The sequence below is a fragment of the Punica granatum genome, chromosome 3, assembly GCF_007655135.1.
Source record: "Punica granatum isolate Tunisia-2019 chromosome 3, ASM765513v2, whole genome shotgun sequence".
NCBI lineage: Eukaryota > Viridiplantae > Streptophyta > Magnoliopsida > Myrtales > Lythraceae > Punica > Punica granatum.
Window position 1 is genome coordinate 9517849 of NC_045129.1, and position 23816 is coordinate 9541664.

The window sequence follows — 23816 nt, forward strand, 5'->3', positions numbered from 1 at the left end:
TTAGCCACGAAAGAATTTCCAACGGGTTTCATTTCCTGCACAGCAAGCAAAGTTCATCTACCTCAATTTATGGTTGAGTCGTCATCGTGGTTGATTATATTATGTCAGTTTCGATTTCTTCATTTTGGACTGAATCGGTATTGGTATTTGGGCTACCCAGATCTCGATCTTCGTGCTATTGATTGGGCTGAGAAGTGAACGAACTAACAGATGAGGAGTACAATAAGATAAAACCACTGAGTTGGATAGAAACATTGCCATCAGCCCATACTTAGAAAACTTAAATAGTTTTTTTTTTTTGGTAGTGTTTTGCCAAGACAATTTGCATATTTATGAAGCAACATTGAGTAAAAATTCGCCCATCTGATCTGATTGTGGATTTGTGTAATTTGGTCTTTTCTGCTTGTTATAAGTCGAATTGTAATCAACATCGTATAGGACTATAATTTTTAAGCAGGATTGATAAATTCGAACTTTTCCCTACGATCTTACAGCAACCAATTAGTAATATTGTCCGTACGAGATACTTGGATTTTACCTAGTGATACGTACCGACTAGTGGTTCAACTTCCACGCATACATATCCTATACTAATCAATTTAAGCTTGGTATTTTCTTATATATTTGGGATGCTCATTGTTGATGATATTAAATATTAGTTGAACCACTCACTTAACCATCAGTGGAAAACGCACGATGGTTCGTCACTTTTATTATAGCAGCGGGTATTAGATTATTAGAGTTTTACGTTATGATAAATGGATAATTTTGGAAGGGTTGTGTTTAATGGAGTTTGGAGGGGTATGTATGCCAAACGACAATGCAAGATATCATACTGGCCGTTTTTATTTTCCCCCTAAAAAAAAGGCACCATTGAGATGATAAATTATGTCCATTTACAATGAATAGTAAAATTAAAAATAAAAAGCTCTTTAAAAAATAGTGTGAGGATAAAAAAGGAATTATCGAACGTGGAGTACTCTTAACTGAGCTTCATACTTTAATAATAATAATAATAATAACAACAAAACAATAATAATAATATATAATATCTAAAATAGCGCAACCAAAAGTCACGAACTGAAAAGAGTGTGAGAAAAGTCATGAGAGTACAAAAGTATTTATGAAATAATGAGAAGGTACATTCAATTATGTTTCAAAGGATTAAAAATGAAAAGATAGTTGGAAAGATATGAATGGATACTTTTCAAAGTGTTTTATATGGAAAAAATGTGTTTTATATGGAAAGGTATGTTCGGTTATGTTTCAAAGGATTAAAATAGAAGAGATAATTGGATGGGCATAAATGCATACTTTTTAAAGTGTCAAGAAGATTTTAGAAAAGTAATAATAGGTTTAATAATAATAATAGTGTAATAGATAATATATATATATATGTGTGTATACATATAGTATATGAAAGTGCGCGGCCGCAGTCATGAACTAAAAAGAGTGTGAGAAAAGATCACGATGATGTAAGAGTATTTTTAAAATAATGAAAATTAGAGAAATATATAAGAAACGCATCGTACTTATATATATATAAATATATTTATATAGATATTCATATAAACATAGATTTAGATTTTTGAAATAACCTTTAATATTTGATCTCCTGATTGGATTAGGCAGGGTTTGTTAGAATTCTGGATATCTAACATTCTGGTGTGCACAAAAAAAAAAAAAAGTATGGCTGTTCAACTAGTTAAAAGAGTATGAGCTATGGGTGGGCTGTCTATAATGTTTGCATTTTCCCTTTCTACGGGCTAATTAAATGGGCTGGGCTGATAAATGTCTGTGTTGGTTTGATAAAGACCCAGCTTTCACGAGTACATTATTTGTTTGTACAAGATTTTGTAACATTTAATTATACTAGTGAATTTACGTGTGCACGTGAAATCTTTTTTGATAATGTTAAAATACATAATACTCGAACGACATAATATATAAGAAAACTCTTTTAAAAAAAGAAATATATAAATCATAAGCAAATTAATAGTATCTCATTTTGAATGAATTTGTGATTGTTTTTAGTAAAAAATCTATTCATACTTTAATTTATAAATAAAAAAATAAAATAATTAATAATATCTATGAGGGTTGATGAACCAAAAAAAGTAAAATTTGACCTTTTTATTATTTATAGCAAGAATTTTTTTAATTGATAGAATTACAAATAATGAGTCTCTTATAACGTCTCGTGTGCCATCACTTTCCTGTAAGTTTTAATGGATTTTTCTAACATGGCACTAACATTGTAAACTTGGCATATGAAAATCTACCAAGTGGACCCAAGGGTGTTCAAATATTGAAAAATAAATAAAAATTATTAAAGGAAGCTAATAATATTTACAAAAAATATTTCATTTAATTTTATAATAAAATAAATAAATAATATTACATTCAATGGAAACATATATATGTATATATATATATATATATTAATAATGGTATTTGCATATGTGTAACATAAAAAAGTATATACAAAATTAACATGCTAATGACAAATTACTATATCTAAATATATGTATCAGTTTTTGTATAATTTTACAAAATTATCCCCATTATTTTTTACTTTATTGAAGAAAAGCAAAACTGAAGGCAATAATAAAACTATAAAATTGCTCAAATTTTGAACTCATATATCTTATCTCGCTCCTCCATCAATTCATACGCGATCAACTTTCACTCTACTTTTTACTTATTTCTCTTCAACCCTCACTCCATCTCTATCTCAACCTAAGTTATTTTTCTTTTATTTCACTAAAAAATTATTTTTTTTTCAATTTTCATCACAATTTTGTAGTTTATTAATAATAGCACAATTATGTAGAATTACAAATGGTATATAATGATGGAAATACAAAGGCAACGTTTTAAACTATGGTTTTTTCCATAGTATGCATAGCACTGGTGCAGAATCTAATTTATGAATAATAAAAATTTGATAAGTACTATTGAAATATTGAAAATGAATTTTTAATAAATAAAATTAATGCAATTTTAAAATAAATTTTTTTCAAGAAATTCTTTTCAGTATATATATATATTTTTGTCTTGATCTTTCATTTCAATAGAATATCCTAAATAAAAAATAGAGAAAAAAATTAAAATTTTTAACAAAAGTTTACAAAATAATTAATAGAAATATTATTTTCACAAATAGTCTTGCAATGACGCCCAAAATTCAGATATTCAGAAAAAACTGACCCATATCGATCGAAAAATTTCGAAAATTAAAGACTTCAAGGGTCGGGTTTAAGTTTTAAAGAAAGAAAACTGGAAAAAAGTTGATTGGACTCAATTTTATGTATATATAAATTTATTTAGTAGTTCATATTATATATTATAATTTATACTTAACAAATAAAATAGAAAAAAAATACATTTTAGGTCCCACCTAAGGCACAAGAGTAAATTTTGTTTATGTTGCAAACTGATAAGTTTTATTGATAATCAATACTAGATTTACATGGGAACAACTTACCTCTCCCTTTTTACACACGTATCCTGGAGGAGCAAGAACGAAAATGTACCTAGAACTCATGAAGGAGGACATTGACACATGAAGGCTTTAAGCTTGTGCAACATTGTTAGTAGGTGGTGGTGGCAAACACTGCAATGGGAATTGATAAAACGGTAGCCGATGTATGTCTATAGAAGAAAAATAAAAGAATAAGTATTGGGAGTGAAGAAAAATCTAGAGATAAGAAAAAATAAAATTAAATAAAAAAGAAATTAATGATATTGTATCTCTTTTTTTTGAAACTTTTCTTCTCTTTCTTTCTTTTTTATTCTCCCATATGCGTACTTTTGTATCATTAGAATCCTATAAAAAAATTGATTAGGACTTTGAAATCAAATTACTAATGGCATAATGTCTTAAATAATTTTTTAAACAAATTAATATAAATTTTGAAAAATTCGTCAACAAATAAATTTTTTTTATCCCATGATATATGATAGTAACTCATAAAAAAATATCCATCTATAAAATAACTTTTAAAAAAATTTTATATAAATTTTGAAAATCCATTGATACAAATGTAAATAGGAAACAGGAGAGAGGAACTGTGAGCATTGAAAAGAAAAGTTATTTCGTATTTGATACGTTCGTCAAAGTGAATACTTATGGAAAAGAACATGCTAGGCAGTTTTTATAGTGAAAAATATGAAATGGTGAATTGAAATTGAAAGGTCATGAGAAAGAATATGTATAAGTTGGCTTTTGAAACTTGAAAACAATAAAGGGATTATGGTCAAAGAAAAAGAGCACGAGAAAGTTTTTTCAATGATTAGCAAAAAAGAATAAGAATAATTAAAATAAGAAGTAATTAAAAATTGAGAGAGAAAATAAAAAAGATACAAATGTAAATAGGAAAGAGGAGAGAGGAACCGTGAACGTTGAATGAATAAGTTATTTTATGTTTGATGCATTTTTCAGAGTGAATAATTACAAGAACATATTATGTTGTTTTTATAGTGAAGAAGTATGAAAGGGTGCCTTGAAGTCGAAAGGTCATGAGAAAGAATACGTAAAAGTTTTTTTTTATTAAAACGAATGAAAGGATGCCATGCTATTGAAAAGATGTGATGTTTAGTACCATTCGTATTATTTGAGTAAAGGGTAAAATAGTAATATTATTAATTTACCAAGGGCAAAAAGGAAAAAAAAAGTTGGACAAATACTTTGGGAAGGGTCTTACTATAGAAGAGATCTGCAAAGTCTAACTCAGCTAAGGAAATATATGATAGAACATGTGAGACGATGAATGTTGAGAATGAGCGATGAATAGAGAGTTGAAAGTGTGTGAGAAAAAGTGATACTAGCAAAGCACACCAAAAGTGTGAAAGTAAAAGTTATGAAAAAAAAGGTAGAAATTTACTAAAGATACGGGTATTTTTTGGTACAAAAATGGGGAAAACAAGAAATCTTGAAAACAACCATGTGATTCATATTGACAAGACAAAAAATGTATGAACTTGCTAGGACAACAGACGCTAAAAATGAACACATGGTGCAACAAAACTTTGAAATTATAAATCATTATAAAATAATAATAGAACAAACATACCTGTGACGAAGGGCTAAGTCGGTTGAGAGATATACGAGGCAATAAAGAGTCGAAAATGGGCAATGAATAGAAAGAGTCGATATATATATATAGTGAAAATGTGCAAACAAAAGTCACGAGCAGAAAAGATGCGAGTAAAAATCACGAGAGTATAAGGGTATTTTTGAAATATTGAAAATTAGAAAAACTTGTCATACTTTTATATATAGTATAGATATATTGATTAATAATTAATTGATATTCCATTTTCTACTTTTTTTTCTAAATTAATATTTATTTACCTAAAACCAACTTTTTGGAACACAATCCCTCAACAATTATAACAGTTTTTTTTAGTTGGCAGTTATTTCAGTTTTTTTTTTTTGTGAAAAAGTGCTCATACAGAAGACTACATGCTCATATACATTGAGGGATGACTTCATTCATTCATTTATCCTTTTCTCTGCCAATGAAACCAAATGATAGAACGATCTCTCTTTGGCTCTTTTAGATCCAGTAAGTATATTTCCAAGATTGATGTTCCTTCATTGCTTACCTGTGATAACTTATTATTATGATGATAATACGAAGAAAGGGATGATGTTGTGATGATGATCATGTATGATGTGAAATGAGAATACGATATTACTTTGGAGTCCTATTACATTTATTGTTGGGCAAATTACACAAAAAAAATCTAAGTTTTGTAAAAGGTCTCAGTTTTATCCTAAATTTTGTTTTGTAACAAAACAAACCATAAATTTTCTAAATTGTCTAAAAAATGACATTCGTTATAAATTCCGTTAATTTTGCATACGTGAACTATTAATTTCAAACATAGATCAATAAACAAATAAGATAGGTTAAATAAAAAAATCAAAATTTCAAAAGTCTAAATTTCATCATAAATTTGGTTTGTAATGAAAAAAAACCATACGTTTTTGCTCCTAAAGTCAGCCTCGGCTAGCATCTCCTCTCATTGACCATTTCTGATAAATTGTTAAAATATGTATTTTTTAAAATTACAAATCAAAATTTGGAACAAATTTTAGACTTTTCTAAAAACTTAGGTTATTTTTGTAAAGAAAAGAGAAGATGATTAGATGATGTGTAAATTTTGTGGGTCCCGTGAAATCCACGTAGGCAAATAGACGGCAAACTTAACAGAATGGTAACGGGAGGTCAAATCTGAGACGATTATCAAAACTTGTAGTTTTTTTGTCACAAAATAAAATTTAGAACAAAACTAAGATGTTTTACAAAATTTAGGTTTTTTGTGTAATTTTCCCTTTGTTGTTTGATGTTTTATTTCAATCAATTTTTCATATGTGATTCCTTATACTTCCTTTCATTATAATCCTCACGTGCAACTAGCCATTCAGAATTTGCAATGGATTCTATTCAAGGTATGTTCTTTATTCTATTATTTATCTTTGTTTCAGTTGTAGTTTTCTTTTTAGTCGATCTTCTTTTCTAATTCATCTCCCTATTATTTAGAGAGGAACCGTGACCGTTGAATAGAGAAGTTATTTTATACTTGATGTGTTTGTCAGATTGAATAATTATGAGAAAGAACATGCTAGGTTGTTTATATATTGAAGAAATACGAAAGGGTGCCTTGAAGTCAAAATGTCATGAGAAAGAATACGTAAAAGTTAATTTTTCTATCAAAACGAATGAAAGCAAAGCATGTTAGTGAAAAGATGTGATGTTTAGTAGCATTGATATTATTTGAGTAAATGATAAAATAGTAATATTATTAATATAGCAAGGGCAAAAAGGAAATAAAAGAGATCTACAAAGTATGGGAATGGTCATACTTTAGAAGAAACCTATAAAGTTTTACTCGGCTGAGGCAATATATGATAGAACATGTGAGACAATGAATATTGAAAATAAGCGATGAATAGCGAGTTGAAAGTGTGTGAAAAAAAGTCATACTAACAAATCACACCAAAAGTTTGGGAGTAAAATGTATAAAAAGAAAGGTTGACATTTACGAAAGATACATGTATTTTTTGGAAACAAAATTGGGAAAATAAGAAATCTTGAAAACAACCACGTAATTTATAGGGACGAGACAAAAAATGTATGAGCCTATTAGGACAACAAAAATGAACATATGGTGCAACAAATTTTGAAATTATAAATCGTGATGAAATAATAATAGAACAAACATACTTGTGACGAAGGGTAACTCGGTTGAGAGAGATGCGAGGAAATAAAGAGTCGAAAATGAGCAATGAATAGAAATAGTCGGTTTATAAATATAGTAAAAATGTGCAAACAAATGTCACAAGCCAAAAATTTGCGAGGAAAAGTGACGAGAGTATAAGGGTATTTTTGAAATATTGAATATTAAAGAAACTTGTCATACTTTTATATATAATATAGATATATTGAACGATAATTAATTGATATTTCTTTTTCTACTTTTTTTTTCTAAGTTAATATTCATTTACCCAAAACCAACATTTTTTGGAACACACTCTCTCAATAATTCTATTAGTTTTTTTAGTTGGCAATTATTTCAGTTTTTTTTTGGTGAAAAAGTGCTTATAAAGGCTGCATGCTCATATACATTGAGGAGGGCTTCATTCATTCATTCATTCATCCTCTTCTCTGTCAACAAAACCAAAGGATAGAACGATCTCTCTTCGGCTCTTTTAGACTCAGTAAGTACATTTTCAAAATTTTTGTTCCTTCGTTGCTTGCCTTGGATAATTTATTATTATGATGATAATGCGAAGAAAGGGATGATGTTGTGATGATGATCATGTATGATGTGAAATGAGAATACGATATTACTTTGGAGTTCTTTTACATTTATTGTTTGATGTTTTATTTCAATCAATTTTACATCCGTAATTCCTTATATTTCCTTTCATTATAATCCTCACATGCAGCTAGCCATTCAGAAATTTCAGTGGATTCTATTCAAGGTATGTTCTTCATTCTATTATTTATCTTTGTTTCAGTTGTAGTTTTCTTTTCAGTCTAATTTCTTTTCTAATTCTTCTCCCTATTATTTAGAGAGGAAACGTGAGCGTTGAATGGAGAAGTTATTTCATGTTTGATGTGTTTGTACGAGTGAATAATTATGAAATAGAACATGCTATGTTTGTTATATAGTGAAGAACTACGAAAGGGTGCCTCGAAGTTGACAGGTCATGAGAAAAATACGTAAAAGTTAGTTTTTCTATTAAAGAGAATGAAAGCATGACATGTTATTGAAAATATGTGATGTTTAGTAGCATTCATATTATTTGAGTAAAGGATAAAATAGTAATATTATTAATTTACCCAAGCCAAAAAGGAAAAAGAAGTTGGAGAAGCACTTTGGGAATGGTCGTACTTTAGAAGAGATCCATAGAGTCTAACTCGGTTGAGGCCATATATGATAGAAGATGTGAGACAATGAATGTTGAGAATGAGCGATGAATACAGAGTTGAAAGTGTGTGAGAAAAAGTCATACTAACAAAGTATACTAAAATTGTGGGAGTAAAATGTATGAAAAGAAAGGTAGAAATTTAACAAGGATATGTAGCTATACGGGCATTTTTGAAATATTGAAAGTTAGAGAAACTTGTCATACTTTTATATATTGTATAGATATGTTGATTGATAATTAATTGATATTCCTTTTTTGATTTTTTTTCTAAATTAATATTTATTTAACCAAAACCAAATTTTTAGAACACAATCGCTCAACAATTATATCAGTTTTTTTTAGTTGACAGTTATTTTAGTTTTTTTCTTTGGTGAAAAAGTGCTCATACAGAAGACTGCATGCTCATATACAGTGAGGGAAGGCTTCGTTCATTCATCCTCTTATCTATCAACGAAACCAAAGGATAGAACGATATCTCTTCGCCTCTTTCGGACGCAGTGAGTACATTTCCAAGATTTCTATTCTTTCACTACTTACCTTTGATAATTTATTATTATGATGATAATACTAAGAAAAGGATGATGTTGTGATGATGGTCATGTAAGATGTGAAATGATGATAATACAAAGAAAGGGATTATGTTGTGATGATGATCATGTATGATGAAATGAGATTACGATACTACTTCGGAGTTCTTTTTACATTTATTGTTTGATGTTTTATTTCAATCAATTTTTCATCCGCAATTCCTTATACTTCCTTTTATTATAATCCTCACTTGCAGCTAGCCATTCAGAATTTTTTGTGGATTCTATTCAAGGTATGTTTATCATTCTATTATTTATCGTTATTGCAGTTGTAGTTTTCTTTTCAGTCGATTTGCTTTTCTAATTCTTCTCCCTGTTATTTAGTAATGATTTTATTCATACTCTATCCCAAAAATAAAGAACAAGAAAGGATCCAGAGAGGCCCGCTTTTGGTCTGTATGACACCCTCAAATCATGCGGAGGGACTGGGGGTTTAACGCCATACGATTACTTGAAGCATGTCAAGAAATGTCAAGCTGCCACTAACAACGATTAAAGGATGTAATACTTTGTTGGACTTGGGCACCTTCCCGATTTTGGTACTTCTCGTATGTTCTTTCTTCCCTGATTATAGATCTTCGTAAAAGAAGTTTAGGAAGAAATATTGATGCCTAGGTTTAATTCTTTCGGTTTGGGAGATTGTAAAGCTAGCTCCAAAAGTTCTCGGTAACATTGTTGAGTTTCAATTGCTGGTGCTATATCCCTGGAGAATTAATGAACGGGATACCCTAGCGTAGTTTTATGAAAGGTCGGTTCACAATAAAACGAGCACTCTCCTTTCCGGTCTTTGAAATATTTCTCTTTGTTTTATTTTGCTCTTACGCGCGGCTAATTTCCAAGCATCTTAATTGATGAAGCTCGATCTTTTAACCGTCGCGACAGTTAAATAACATAGCCAATCTGTCTAACAGATATTTTCGATACTGATGAAATAGCCTCACGATCATGGACGGGGTCCACAAATCCGTGGAGCATAAACATTTCAGACAATATAGATTATAGGTTTGCATGCAATTTCTTGCTGGCATGGGGAAATGGTGCGTGACTAGTTCGTAAAACGGTTAATCGATCTTACCTCAATGAGACCAGTCTTCTTGTCAAGTTCATACTAGACCTTGCTCCCCTTGGTTATCTCAACAACCTTCATCGCGAAAAAAATTAGCAGGCAACATCACTGAAGTCAGCTTCACTCAATGGCATCCAAAATTCAAGAATAACCTCAGAAACACAAATTGGATTTTTTTAAAAGATTTTTTCAAATCTCAGAAATTTAATTTTCAATTTATAAGATTTTGTTCATACATTATGGAAAACGCGCACGTGTGAGGGCTCTCCTGGCCCCTTGGCGGCTTCTATTTTAGTTCCGAATCACAGAAGCACGAAGAATAGTGGGGAACTCACAAAGGCTAAATTCCCAAGCTGTGAGATTCGTCTGATCAATCATCCAATTCATCTAGGAGAAACCTAATCACTGTTCAGTCCCGTGGACTCTCGAGGCCATGGTACTACGCTATGAATTGGTGGTACAGATTGGTGTCACGTCGCTCCACAATATCTTGGGACAACGCTATGATACACTTAGTTTTCTAAGCATCTATTTGTCGCTTGGAGGCTAATTGGCGTTTTTTGACGTGAACAATTTAAAAAAAAAAAACCTAAAGCGACATAAATACATAAATTCTAAATTCTAAATGGCATTTTGGGAGAGTATGCATGGAAAAACACTGAAGGAGTTTCAAACTTATACAATATATATATATATATATATATGTATACACACTAGATTAATTCAGCCATGAGTCTAAAGTTTTTAAACAATAATTTTTTATTTAATTTATTTTTATTCATGTTACATTGACAAAAAAATACATTGACTTATAATCATTATCATAAAATACATGTGCAAATTAAATAATATATAGTTAAAATTTTGCATAATCAATGATGATATAGCCTTTTTTCAGTCTGTAGCTGCTCGCCAATTAGTTAATCGTACATCAAACTAAATTTTTGTAGATGATAAAGTAATATAAAAGAAATTTTTTTAAGAGATGGTGAAATTTAGAAAATTGAAAATCAAAGAACCGACTGAAAATCAAATTAGAAATATTAATATCTGTTTTTTAATATAAGTAATATTCTGTCCTTATATAAATGTAAATAAAAATAATATACTGTTAGTTTGAAAACTTATTTTTAGTGGAAAAAGTACTAAATATCATGAATCATATTTGAAGTACATAATAATATATTAATAAATACGTTTACTTAACGATGAAGTAAATAATATTAATATGCATGTTTATTTTTCAACAAGTTTTACAACAAATTAATTTTCATGAATTTCATTGTAAAATTGATTGGTAGCATACTCAATCAGGCGGGTGATTCTCTCGCGTACTACGTACCCCATTCTACCCTTCCGAGGTAGATGTTCGAATCTATTATGACATAGTCTTCTAGGATTTAGGGTAGTATAGGTATATACAGATTCTATACTACCCATACTTACATTTTTTTCTAGATATTTTACTTGAAAAATAATAAACTAATTGATTTTGTCAGATTTACTTAGTTGAAAGTTAAGTAATTTATAAATTTCAAATTATTTTCCATAAATTACAAAATGTGTTGTTTTTTGCTGCTTACCAAGCACATTTGAACTCTGACATTATTTAAGGAGAATGATTACTAGCTTCATTAATTGCTTCAATTTAATTTCACCGGCCACAAAACATTAATTATCCTATTAATTTAAAAATGATTGATCTCACATAATTTTTCCCCATTAACTATCCTATATTAGTTTAAATGTCACAATAAAAATTTTTCCCAATAATATCATTAATGACCGTGCGTAGTACGACCATCACCTTAATGTGTATATAAATATATATAAATATATACATATATATTTATATTTATATATTTGATCCTTTTCAAGTCAAATTTATTAATAATTCCACATGTGTCTGAGACTCAAGAAACTTCTTTGCATGTGGACCCTTCAAATATTACCAACTCTCAAGATTTTATAACTCGGCCCTCAAAAGGATAGTATATTTTTGTAAGATACTTTCTTCGACATTATATATAATTTTATTTACTTTTTGACGGTTTATAAGCTCTCTTTTAATAATCAAGGTGCTGGAGATAATCCCATTTCTTGCATGACAAATCCAAGAATTTAAATATTGGTCAAGATTCTTTTTTTTTCTCCTTATGGCTACAAAATATTGGTCAAGATTCGGTTTCATATTATTCTAGGTTGACATATGTCTCATCACCATATACATAGGATGAAAATAGAAGTGCAAATATGACCTCATTGACCTGGCTTAGGTTCTGCTGGCAGCACAAACAGTCCCAGCATTGGATCGGTTCAGAAAAAAAAAATATATATATATATATATATAGTTAATTGATTACGCAAATGGTCTTGGCATTACATCCAACCGAAAGAAAAGAAAGAGCTCAATCGGTGCGTTTATACAGTGCCAACCTATTGACGACCACGGGCCACCTTCTTTCTAAGAGGGGCATTAAGCATGTCAAAAAAGCAAAAGTGATGACACAATTAAATTGAGCAACCAATGGATATGTATGTATAAACAATATAAATATATTATATTTCACAAGTTGGAATATTGTAATAAAGAAGGGCTGTGAACATAATTTAAATAAATAGTAATTTAAATAAAGAGATTTAAGTAATTTCATTAGTAAAAATCAAATTTGAATTTTTTTTATTAAGCGAGATTTTATGCGACGACAATACATTTCCTTTCTCAATATTAATAATGTGATATTTTAACACGCATTAGTTTTTTTTTTTCTGCTCAGCTTAATAGGTATTAGCTCAACGGTCATTCAAACAATTGAAATGATTGGAACCCCGAAAGCTTAGGATAATTATTTATTAATTAATCTACTGTTTATATACAAATCGTGACGGTTGATGAAGACGACCTTTCTTCCTTTTCCTCCCGCCTTCTGCTTTTGGTCTATGATAAAGACCAACGGCTTACAACTATATATAAAAAAATATCATACATATTTATATATCCATGGTTTTATATATTATCCAAAACATCTTGATCGAGGAAATATATAAAGCTTTATTTTGGAACTTACGTTTATATATGCTCAATTGTGAATCTTTATATATATATATATATATATATATTATATTTTTTAAAAAAATTGAATTATTTCCATGGACCGGCTCAAGATTTATTGTCCGGTCTGGTCATCACACGATCTTCGCGAGCTGAGAATATTATGAGATATAGCAGAACAAGTCCAAATTATTCCGAGTTGCTTGAATTCTAATTGAAGGAATATATGCATATATTAATTTTACGCTGAATTAATTTACTAAAGTTTAATGGCTCGCCAGGCAAGATTAACTGAAATGAATTTCATAAAACTTGAAAATCAATGAGTACAATCCACTAAAATTTGATGGATCTTGTTCGGGGCATAAGAGCGAGGAAATATATAAATACGATAAGCCCATCTGTTTGAGGATGTGTAATTAATATGTATGCACCTAAAGCTCAAATTATCATATACATATATTTGATGATCCTTTTTTTGGGTGAAAAATATATTCGCTTGTTTTTCCAATAAAATATTATCAACAATAATTACGTAAATTTGTTCTCTAGTGGTAACAATTTTAAAATTACATATATATATATATATATATATATATATATAATTATCCGTTGGAGGAAAACTGTTAAGGATCGAGAATTCTAGAATATTTGCATATCTCCCAAATTAGGCATCTATGTATCAATATGTATAAGATCTTCCTTGATTTTCTCTCTGACATTCTTTCCTTTTTCTCTGTTGCTCTCTTATATAACCATCAGCCTTGTACATTGATTCAATAAGAGTGAATATAAACAATTCCTTGCATAAGTATTGTCTTTAGATGGTATCAGAGCCTTGACATGATCGATGTAGTGATTTGGCCGAATCACTCAGCCAACAAGAAGAAAAGGTGATGGAGCGTGATCCCTAGACTCTGATACCATATTAGGTTTCGAGAGAGAGAGAGAGAGATGAATGGACATTTTATTACTTGAAGCGAATCATCCTCAAGGACTTTATCCTAAAACAATGGCAAGCTTGGCAGGAACCGAACGTGCATTCGTGTCCGCTCCTATGATACCAGGTGTCCCCACCCAATCTCTTCGAGCAAAGAGTGCTTTAGTTCATAGAGCTTCTTCTTGGTTGGAACAGCATCTTCTCGGATCATGTTGTTTCAATGCCTAAAACGAGACATTAATCGAGATGAAAAAGATAAAGCTTTAAAGTACTCATCGTAGTATTGCGGCGTTGTTCTCTAGAATATGATTTCCTGCGAAAAAGAATAGTTGTATTAGGAGATGCGCCTTGAGAGCTGTTCCAGGCCTTCCCGATCGCCTCTCTTGTATGACCAAGAGGTTACCATATCTGGAAGACTTCACATCAACCCACTTCTTCAGTTCTTAGAAGAACCTTTTCAATTTTTAGCCTCTCGTTCTCACAGCAAAACGATAATATGGGACGAGTTCTTCACCAGAATTCAAAATATATCAGGAGGAGAATATATTCATTCATGTTACAGCTGCATGTACCTCCTCTTCTAAACGTTCTGCCACAGAGTTGGCACGGATGATAGTTCTCCATATGAGATCGCTCCAACCAGCACAGACCCTTGTGGAAAGTTCTGCATAGATCTCTGCCTGTTAGCAAGCACACGATTTATTGATTCAAGAAAACATCATAGTACATTATCGCTAGTACCTTTGGGAGCTTAATTGTCTTTCGCTGGTGGGTCCAAATATATGGCTTCCTTTTTCGGACACAAAGATGCCCTCTGTTAGAGGATGATGACAGAAAGACAGAAGCATCATTCGAAATTAAGAAATGGGGACAGAACATCCCTTGGTGTTAAGATTGAGGACTTGTAAGCTCCATTTCCTATCACTGGACAGTTTGGTTGGGTGAAAAAGCTCAACTGAATGGTATCCTGAATGAAAAAGCAGACCACCAGAGCATATAATTCCAGATATTTAAATTTCGACTTCAAAGAAGGAAAGGCGATGCTCCCGCATTCTACTTTATGGAAAGTACCTCTTCCTCCAGATTTTTCTCCACGAATAGCACCAACTTCTTCATTATCTCCAAATATTGCACATTATCACTGAGCAGCACCCCAATGGTTCACAGAATTTACTCTTCTTGAACAACATAAAAATAGTTTGGAAATAGGAATTATTGTTTCAACTATTATCACTCCTCTGACCAGATCTTTTGGCAAAGAACTCGACTAATGAAAAAAGGAGGCATCGGATGCACATGAGGAGTTCCAACTTAAAAGAGTAATCCTCATCTTGAGTATAGCTGTAAAGTGTAATCGCCCTTGAGAGGTCTAGAAGATTTTGGGTAACAGTCCCCATTGCATGTACACGCTGCATCAGAAAGCAATTGTAAGGGACCGAACACGAATCGTGATCACAAAAAGGAAGCTGGCGCCACATATTGACTCATTTCAGTCTCCTAGTGAAATAGTTTGAAGCGTGTAGAATTTCAAAAAATTTCGATACAAGATAAGTAGCATATATGGCACACTTAAGCATATATAGACAGCCAGCAAGGGCCTCCAGTATTTCTCTAATTACAAGCATTTCTAACTGTCCTTATCAAACAGGAAAAAAAAAAATATATATATATATATATATATGTATATATGTATAAAAGAATGAAAGAATTTACCTTGTTTGCATCTGATATCATATAGAATTGAGAAGCGTGGTTTCTAGCTCAGTTTATCAAACTTTGCAGGGGATTGGGATGTGACTTAACGGCATATACTAAGATTTCAATGGACGGATTTTACATTGCAAGCGTTTAATATACACTAAAAAGTAAAAACACCTTGTGATCACAACCAATTCATACCCCCAACACAGTCAGTATATTGAGGGTATTTGTACCCCCACCAAAAAAGATATTTACTAAAAGTTTGGACGTATCAAAGATGGATGTAATGTACTGACACACGCAATCACCTGATAATTAAGATATTCAAAATTCGATATATAGTAGAACTACGGGTGTCCATTTATTAACCATTAAGATTTTTATTTTTGTTGTATTAAACGCATGGACCCTGTAACCCAAAAAAAAACCCTGGCCTCCCTGTAACGAAAGAAAAGGGGCATAATTAAATTAGGAAACTACCATTATAGAAAGTATTTTATGAGAATTTAATTACTTTTAGAATACAAATAACGAATCTAGATTAGACTAATGTACATCTGACTTGCCATTTTTGACACTCTTTACGACCTCAGTAGAATTTTTTTAATTTCGAAGACTACAAATTAGTCACGATGTTGCTTTCGTATGACTCGTTGGGCACATTGAGGACAAAAGTGGAACCATACAAATATTCTTAGAATAATTTTATATTCTCTTTCGTGTCCCTGTTCTCAAAAACACACTTCCTTCCTTGTTTTCTACCGTGCCTCGTTTCGCTCCAAGCACATGTAACTTGTCGCACATAACAATTATCTTCCAAAATCGATAAGTCAAACCTCCATCTCACCAGTTCTTATATTTTGGGGACATTTTCTATCCTTAAATTAGAATTTATCATAGTGAGTTAGCATCGCTGGACTTCGTACATGTAACTTTGAATGATTTGTTTGACTCGTCTGAATCATAAATCAACACTGAGATCAATCTTTTATTGTTGTGGTGGTACTAGAGGGATCGTCCAAGAAATAGGCAATTGAGAGAAGAAGAGTAAATCGAATTAATTGGGATCCATTAGACTTTTGAATATCATGGTATACATCGAAAATAAATGTTATACGATCATACTCCATCGTGGATACACATCAGACCTGATCAATTGTCAAGGAAAAAAATATAAAGATTCCAATTTCCATGTCCACAACGGCACAGTGGTAAAGTTTCTTCGTCCATGTCCACGTCAACGCCCACATTCCCATCTTAATTTTCTTCCCAACGTTTACTTAATACCAAAAGCTTCCACTAATCTCCCTCACCAAACCTCCTTTCATAATATACAACACACAACAAATAATACGAAGAAGATGGTGTAGTGTGACAATATACGATTTTGTCTGGTAATTAAGAATTTTAAATTTTAATTTTTATAATAAAATTATCCGTATTCGTTTATTAACTATTAAAATTTTATTTTATTATATTAAATTTGTGGAGTTATCTTGTATCCGGAAAAGAATAAAATAATACGAAAGGAGGATAGAAAAGTCAATTCGTCGCTATAAAATTCATTCAAATTCAATTTCACATTAACTTTCCCCACCCCTTTTTCTGGAATCTGTATTCCTCCCCCGTCGGACACGCAATTCCCACGTCTATGTCTTATTTATTCCACGACCGTCTAGACTAAGAAATTGTTCCAAACAAACCCATTTGATTTCCTCCAAAACCCGTCAAGGAAACAAGTGTTTGGTAGAACATATATTTCTGTTGAAGCAACCCGCAATCACCTTCGTGCCTGTTCTGATTCCTGACCGGTTCATTCATTGCAGTCCGTCCTCTTTCCCATTTCGTGCACTTTCACGGGGTCTTGAGCATGAGGGAGGTGAAGAGATAACTGTCCTTAAGAAAGCTTTCTGGATACAACTTTCATTCCGGTACAGAAAGGTTAGTTAGTTAGTTGAAGGGGCCTCGGGGTCTAGTCGGGGCCAAAGGATGTTGGAGATGTGTTATAGGCCTCTAGAGAAGTGTTTTGGAGGTGAAGACGAGGGGGATGATCTGATGTGGCACAAGGGGCTGAAGCCGCACTCTTTCGGGGATTTCTCCATGGCGGTGGTTCAGGCGAACTCAGCACTGGAGGACCAAGGCCAGGTCTTGACCACCCCTTCTGCCACCTATGTCGGAGTCTACGACGGCCATGGCGGACCGGAGGCCTCCCGCTTCATCACCCACTCTCTCTTCTCCTTCCTCCACAGTAAGTTTACTCCCTGATGATCCCTCTATGTTGATCTCTAACTATAGTTCTTGATTGTTATTGTACATTTATTCAGTAATATATATGGACTGCCCTCAAATTTTTTCCTTATGCCTTACATAGATCACCGATATACTATTTATTGAATGTTTACGAAAACTTTAATTCGTAGTCTTAGCATTTCCGGCCCTTACTTTTTACATAATTCAACTGTCTAGCTACTGAATAGTAATGTTGTTCAATTTACTCAACTTTGGGCATCTGAAGTCAGGGGAACTTGAACAGTGATGAATCCAACAATTTTTTATGGAGCAAAAGAATGAAAAAGGAATGTCGATATCATTTCAATAGAATCGCTATTGGAGTGGCACTTTGATTCCATATTTTAGATCATTGCACCAAAGATGACCTAAGTTTCGTGCACGAGTTGTCCCATTATAAATTGGAGGACACATTGATATGGTATTACCAAAATGTACATGCCTAATTCGAATTTCAGGGTGGATGACAATAGAGATAAAAAGTGAATAATGTGTCATGTAATGTGTTCAAGATGACCATCTCATATAGTTTTCGGATGAAGAACGTAATTAACTATGGGAATAAAATTGGTTGCCGGGTGATAAGATTAACTAAAACCTGACGAACCGTTTCGCATCAGCATGTATGAATTGTTTGTGATGCTATCTCACAATAAAGCACAGTCGGAACTCTCTCCCAATGGATACGCATGTGCTGCTATTTTTTCCGGTCTTGATCCACCTGAGGAACCACTATTAGAACCAGTGAATATTAAGAGCAAATTGAAAATTTTGATTTAAAGACTGAATAAACTGTGACTCTGTTTCCTAGAATTAACGTTAGAACAAGGGGGACTCTCTGCGGATGTGATAAGGAAGGCGTACAGAGCCACGGAGGAGGAGTTCCTCCACCTGGTGAGACAGTCAATGCCTCACAAGCCACAGTTTGCTTCGGTCGGTTCATGCTGCCTTGTTGGAGCAATATCGAAAGGGATGCTGTACGTGGCGAACCTTGGTGACTCAAGGGCGGTTCTTGGTCGCCGGGTTTCTGAGAATCACCCTCATACGAATGGTAGAGTGATGGCAGAGAGGCTATCAAACGATCACAATGTGTGCTTCGAGGAGGTTAGGAAGGAGGTCGAGGCACTCCATCCCGATGATTCGCAGATAGTTGTCTGCACCCGTGGGGTATGGCGAATTAAGGGCATTATTCAGGTAACTGATCCATTTTGTTCCGCAATTGCTCCGCTTAGTTGAGATTTTCCCTTACCTGAGTATAATGTTGAAATGTAAGACTGGCAACTTGGGTTGGCTTGCCATAAACTTCGGTTTGTAATCTGGTTGGTCTCCATTTTCATCTCAGTGAACAAACTACAAAATCGTAAATTCCGAAAATACCCTAAAATTTTTCATGCTCGTAAGTTGGAAATGTGAACTAATTACGAAGGAGACTGACTAATTGGTTGTCTAAGTGACTCTACGGGAGAAGTTTACAGTAACATTTCAGAATTCATCAGATTATTGTTGTTTTTCAGTCAAAGTCTCAGATCGGATCCTTCCTGTTCCTGTAGCTGCTCTCGACACCGAAACATAAATCAACTGCTAGTTCCCAGTGCACAGAGCTATTGGCTTAGTAATTAATCTTCTCTTGTCGGGTGATTTCCATTTGATGTCTGCAGGTTTCGCGATCAATAGGGGACTTCTATCTAAAAAAGGCCGAGTTCCATCAAGACCCTTTTCTGCAGCAGTTCGGTTCATCTTTTCCTCTGAAAAGACCACTAATGACAGCTGAACCTTCGATACTGATCCGTGAGCTAGAGCCGGAAGATTTATTCCTAATATTTGCGTCGGACGGTCTATGGGAGCACCTAACTGATGAAGCAGCCGTGGAAACTGTCCAAAAAAATCCTCGAACTGTAAGTCCAACTAATAAATCTCTTGAAACAATTAGCTTTGCTTGCACTACTTTCTCCTCCGCATTATTCACTCGGATTTCATGGGCATTTAACATTCCAGGGAATTGCGAAGCGATTGGTGAGAGCCGCCCTTCAGGAGGCTGCTAGGAAAAGAGAGATGAGGTACGAAGACATTAAAAGGATCAAGAAGGGCACACGGCGGCATTTCCATGATGATATTACCGTGATCGTGATGTTCCTTGACCATTCCAACAAGGGTTCCCGAGCCAAACTACGGGGGCATTTCGACTGCACGAATGCTCCGGTTGACATTTTCTCACTTAACGCACAAGGGGAAACTGTCTCGTCAATCTAGCAGTTTTCCAACTTTAATTTTTCACTTTTCTAGCTTGGATTTGTTGCCAGCGCAAAATTAATTTTCCAACCGATACTACGTGACATGAATCTAATAGGACGGTACATTCGAGGTCACTAGCGTAAATAGATAAAGTTCAGAGACTTGTTTGCAATAACCAATATGTCCATGGCTCGAATTCCCCGTGTCGTCCAGCGTAGGAAGATAATACGTTGCGTTTTAAAGATAGATTGAATGATATGATTGGTCGAACCATCTATGGGTGAAAGATGACCGGATGACACATTCGGCCGAATCATTCTGAATGGTAGAAGAACGATTTGGCGAGAATTTCGCATGGGTAAAAACGAAGGCACGACCCTCAAAGATAAGATTATGTGGAAAATGTGCACAGAAGACACGATCCAAACTGTTACTAACGATTTACTTGGAGTAGGGAGCACACAAATACTTTCCTTAATCAACAAAAAAGTTTGTTTCAACCACTTTACCCACGATCTCTAACTCAAAGAAACTAGCATAACAACTAGAGGAGTTTGAAGACCTATAAATACCAGCTGATCTCCTGGGATCAACACAACAATTCAACACACGACTATCAATAGATTGTAACTTAGCTTAACTTGGGAACATCTTCCCTCTTATCATAGGAGTAGAGTAATTTAGATAACTGAAGTTGTAGCGGCAAGGCTTATCCCTCAACGATTTAGGTTCAAAGTCTGTGACGGTATGAGTATTCCTCAACGATACGGTCATAACTCCATCAGTCCTTGTTCAGGAAGGTTGTCACCATCTCACGACATTTGCTTTCGAGCATCTCAACGTGGTCACAATTCTTCCAAATCTTTGAACTTGGGCGAGCTTGAGTCAAGGTTTTCAGAGCATAAACTACCTTTGACGATGGAAAGCAGAGGAGATCATCCTCTATAACTTTGTTTCGAGTATTTTATATTTTAATATTCAAATTGTAATTACCATATTGTTATTGAAAATCGCAATTCATTCTCATTTAATTGTTTTGCAATTGCGTGTTTCTCTCTATTGTCACAAAGTCCTTGTACGCAAGGCATTACCTAAAAGAATCCATAGGGTTTGGACCGAAAAAAAGTTTTCCAGAGAACTAAAAATTGGAATCTGCTTCTCTAGTCTTTCAAAATCCACAAATAGGAAGTCACATATCATTCACTGCTAGCCAATTATATAAGGGTCCCGCAATGTAGATAATGTAGAAACTGGCATTCGCATTGCATATCTCGTGATTTTTATCGAAATGGTGGTACTTTTAGTAAACACTTAGGTGCATTTGTTGAGACATAGCAAAAGCAAACAATATTAGACCATCTTTTTCTGCTCTATGTACGTATTATACTCCTTGTGAATTAGGTGTGTACCCTTAGGTATCAATGCCTTGATTATAGGGATGAGGTCCGTATCCCAAGTTGAAGCTCGTTAAATTGCAAATCCTGTAAGGGTATTTTGGTTGACCGGAATTGCCAATTCCTTTTGGATCTATTTCGTGAGGAATAACATTTCTCGTGTTTGTTTGCTTCCGGAATAGGAATGGCAGTTTCAGATGGGCCCTCTCATCCTCCATAAGGGGAGCATGGGCATTACCCACTCCACCATCCTCCAGAGCAACTCTCATCGGGAATAGAGATCAAATCTCCATCTTGTCCTCAGCTTAGCCCCTTCACTGCCATCATTCAACCATCGTTGCCTCCCAAGCTCCATTGTCACTACTGGGGACGTGCACTCGTATTTGCTAGTTCCACGGGGCTAACGGAAGCGTAAAAAGGAACAGAAATTCAAAATTTCTTACCCGTGAAACTAATTCCAAGACCTACTAGAAGAGTAAGAGTAAATAAAAGCGTACCTGGAATATTTAAAGTTGTCGACCGAGCGTCCCACGCGTGACGCCTCTACTGGTATCCACACCGACTTTGTCGACGAGTTTTCGAGATCGGCGGTGCTAGCGACCAACACTCGAAAGAAACACCCCGATGCGACACCCGAAATTTATTAGACTAGTAGGATTAATTCAAATTGAACAATTCAACTTGAATTTCCTTACACTTATACACGTACACCCATATACATGTATATATATCTCTTATATCTAAACATGCATGCTGCCCCTTTTATAAGCAATATGGGGAAGACAAATTCAAAGCCCCACCGATGTGGAATTAAGGAGAATCAAGGCTCCAAGTGACATGTGTAAGTCTAGGTGACATCATTTAATTAGTCCATGTGTATAGCTAAGTGTTATCATACAATTGGCCCATGTTTCTTTCTATAATTGGCTCCAAGTGGTTCCATAAAAATAACCACTTAGCACACCATTAAATCTAATAAATCGGGTCTAATTAATCGGCAAATTTAATCTCATTAAATATCCGATTAATCGGTCGCACCATAAATCATCTAATCTTTATTAGACAATTTTGTTGTTTCAAAATATCTCGTCAAGTTAGTCGTAGTGTGTGACCCTGTAGGTTCCCAATTACGTTGATAGTAATATCGAAATCTCTATTTTAATATTACAAACAGTGAGCGGCATCTAGCAATGCATCACTGTTACTCAAGTAATCGGAAAGTCAATTTCTCGACGAACCTCGTGACCTATATTACCGTGTAATATAATCCATTGTCCTCTATATCTCTATTGAGCCCAAGGCATGGTCGATGACATCCTTGTATGGCTTAATATCTCTCTTTCTTGATTTACCGGGTAAGTCTATCAGAGCAAATGAGCTCGATATCATTATATCGACTCATTTGGGTATGCATACACTTTTAGACTTAACCACCAAGTGGCCGTGAGATATCGCTCCCGTTTCGTAGGAGGGACAAATCCTATCTTGGTCACTCACATTCTTTTCCATGCTTTGTGGCATACCCAATAACTATCTTTATAACCAACCAGTTACGGTGGCGTTTGACAGTATCAAAATATACGACATTACACGTAGGAATCCATGGTGACCTCAAGTCAAAGGACCATTACACTATAGTTACTTTGAGATATGCTAATGACAGTCACGTAACAACCCATGTAGCAATCTCATGGCGGGTCAGTCCAATACACATTACTCTTAATGTATACATGTGGTGTGATTTGATATCTCCATATCCATGACCTATGAGATTTGGTCATCAATCAACACTCACACTAGTCTAACCGTATTACCGTTGTCCTAATTAACGATAATACTTTGACTATGGACATTTAGGAATAATGTTCAGTAATTATAGGATCTCACAATCAAGTCACACTTGATGCCTATTGAACCTACTATTCCAAGGACATTATTGTGTAAAATCATATTTAGCGCAATCTACACAATAACAGATATGCCTCGTTTTATAATGAAATAGATATCATATTACAAAACTGATTATAGATTGCCTCTAGGGTATACACCAATTCCCAACAATCTCCCACTTGCACTAGAGCCAATCTGGCACATGTCTTATGCCAATAG

The 23816-nt window shown here is 33.6% G+C and overlaps 1 protein-coding gene and 1 long non-coding RNA gene across 2 annotated transcripts; one reads left to right on the forward strand and one right to left on the reverse strand.

The window, feature by feature from the left end:
- Positions 1–13875: 13875 nt before the first annotated feature.
- Positions 13876–15051, reverse strand: LOC116201537. Its single transcript, XR_004155892.1, has 3 exons — positions 14833–15051; positions 14664–14755; positions 13876–14404 (listed from the first exon to the last, which is right to left on the reverse strand). It is a non-coding gene; the product is annotated as an uncharacterized LOC116201537 (long non-coding RNA).
- Positions 15052–17445: 2394 nt separating this feature from the next.
- Positions 17446–20485, forward strand: LOC116198856 (probable protein phosphatase 2C 63). Its single transcript, XM_031529109.1, has 4 exons — positions 17446–18040; positions 18893–19275; positions 19740–19976; positions 20077–20485. The coding sequence occupies exons 1-4, from the start codon at positions 17782–17784 to the stop codon at positions 20329–20331; spliced, it is 1134 nt and encodes a 377-aa protein (XP_031384969.1). The 5' UTR covers positions 17446–17781; the 3' UTR covers positions 20332–20485.
- Positions 20486–23816: the final 3331 nt, after the last annotated feature.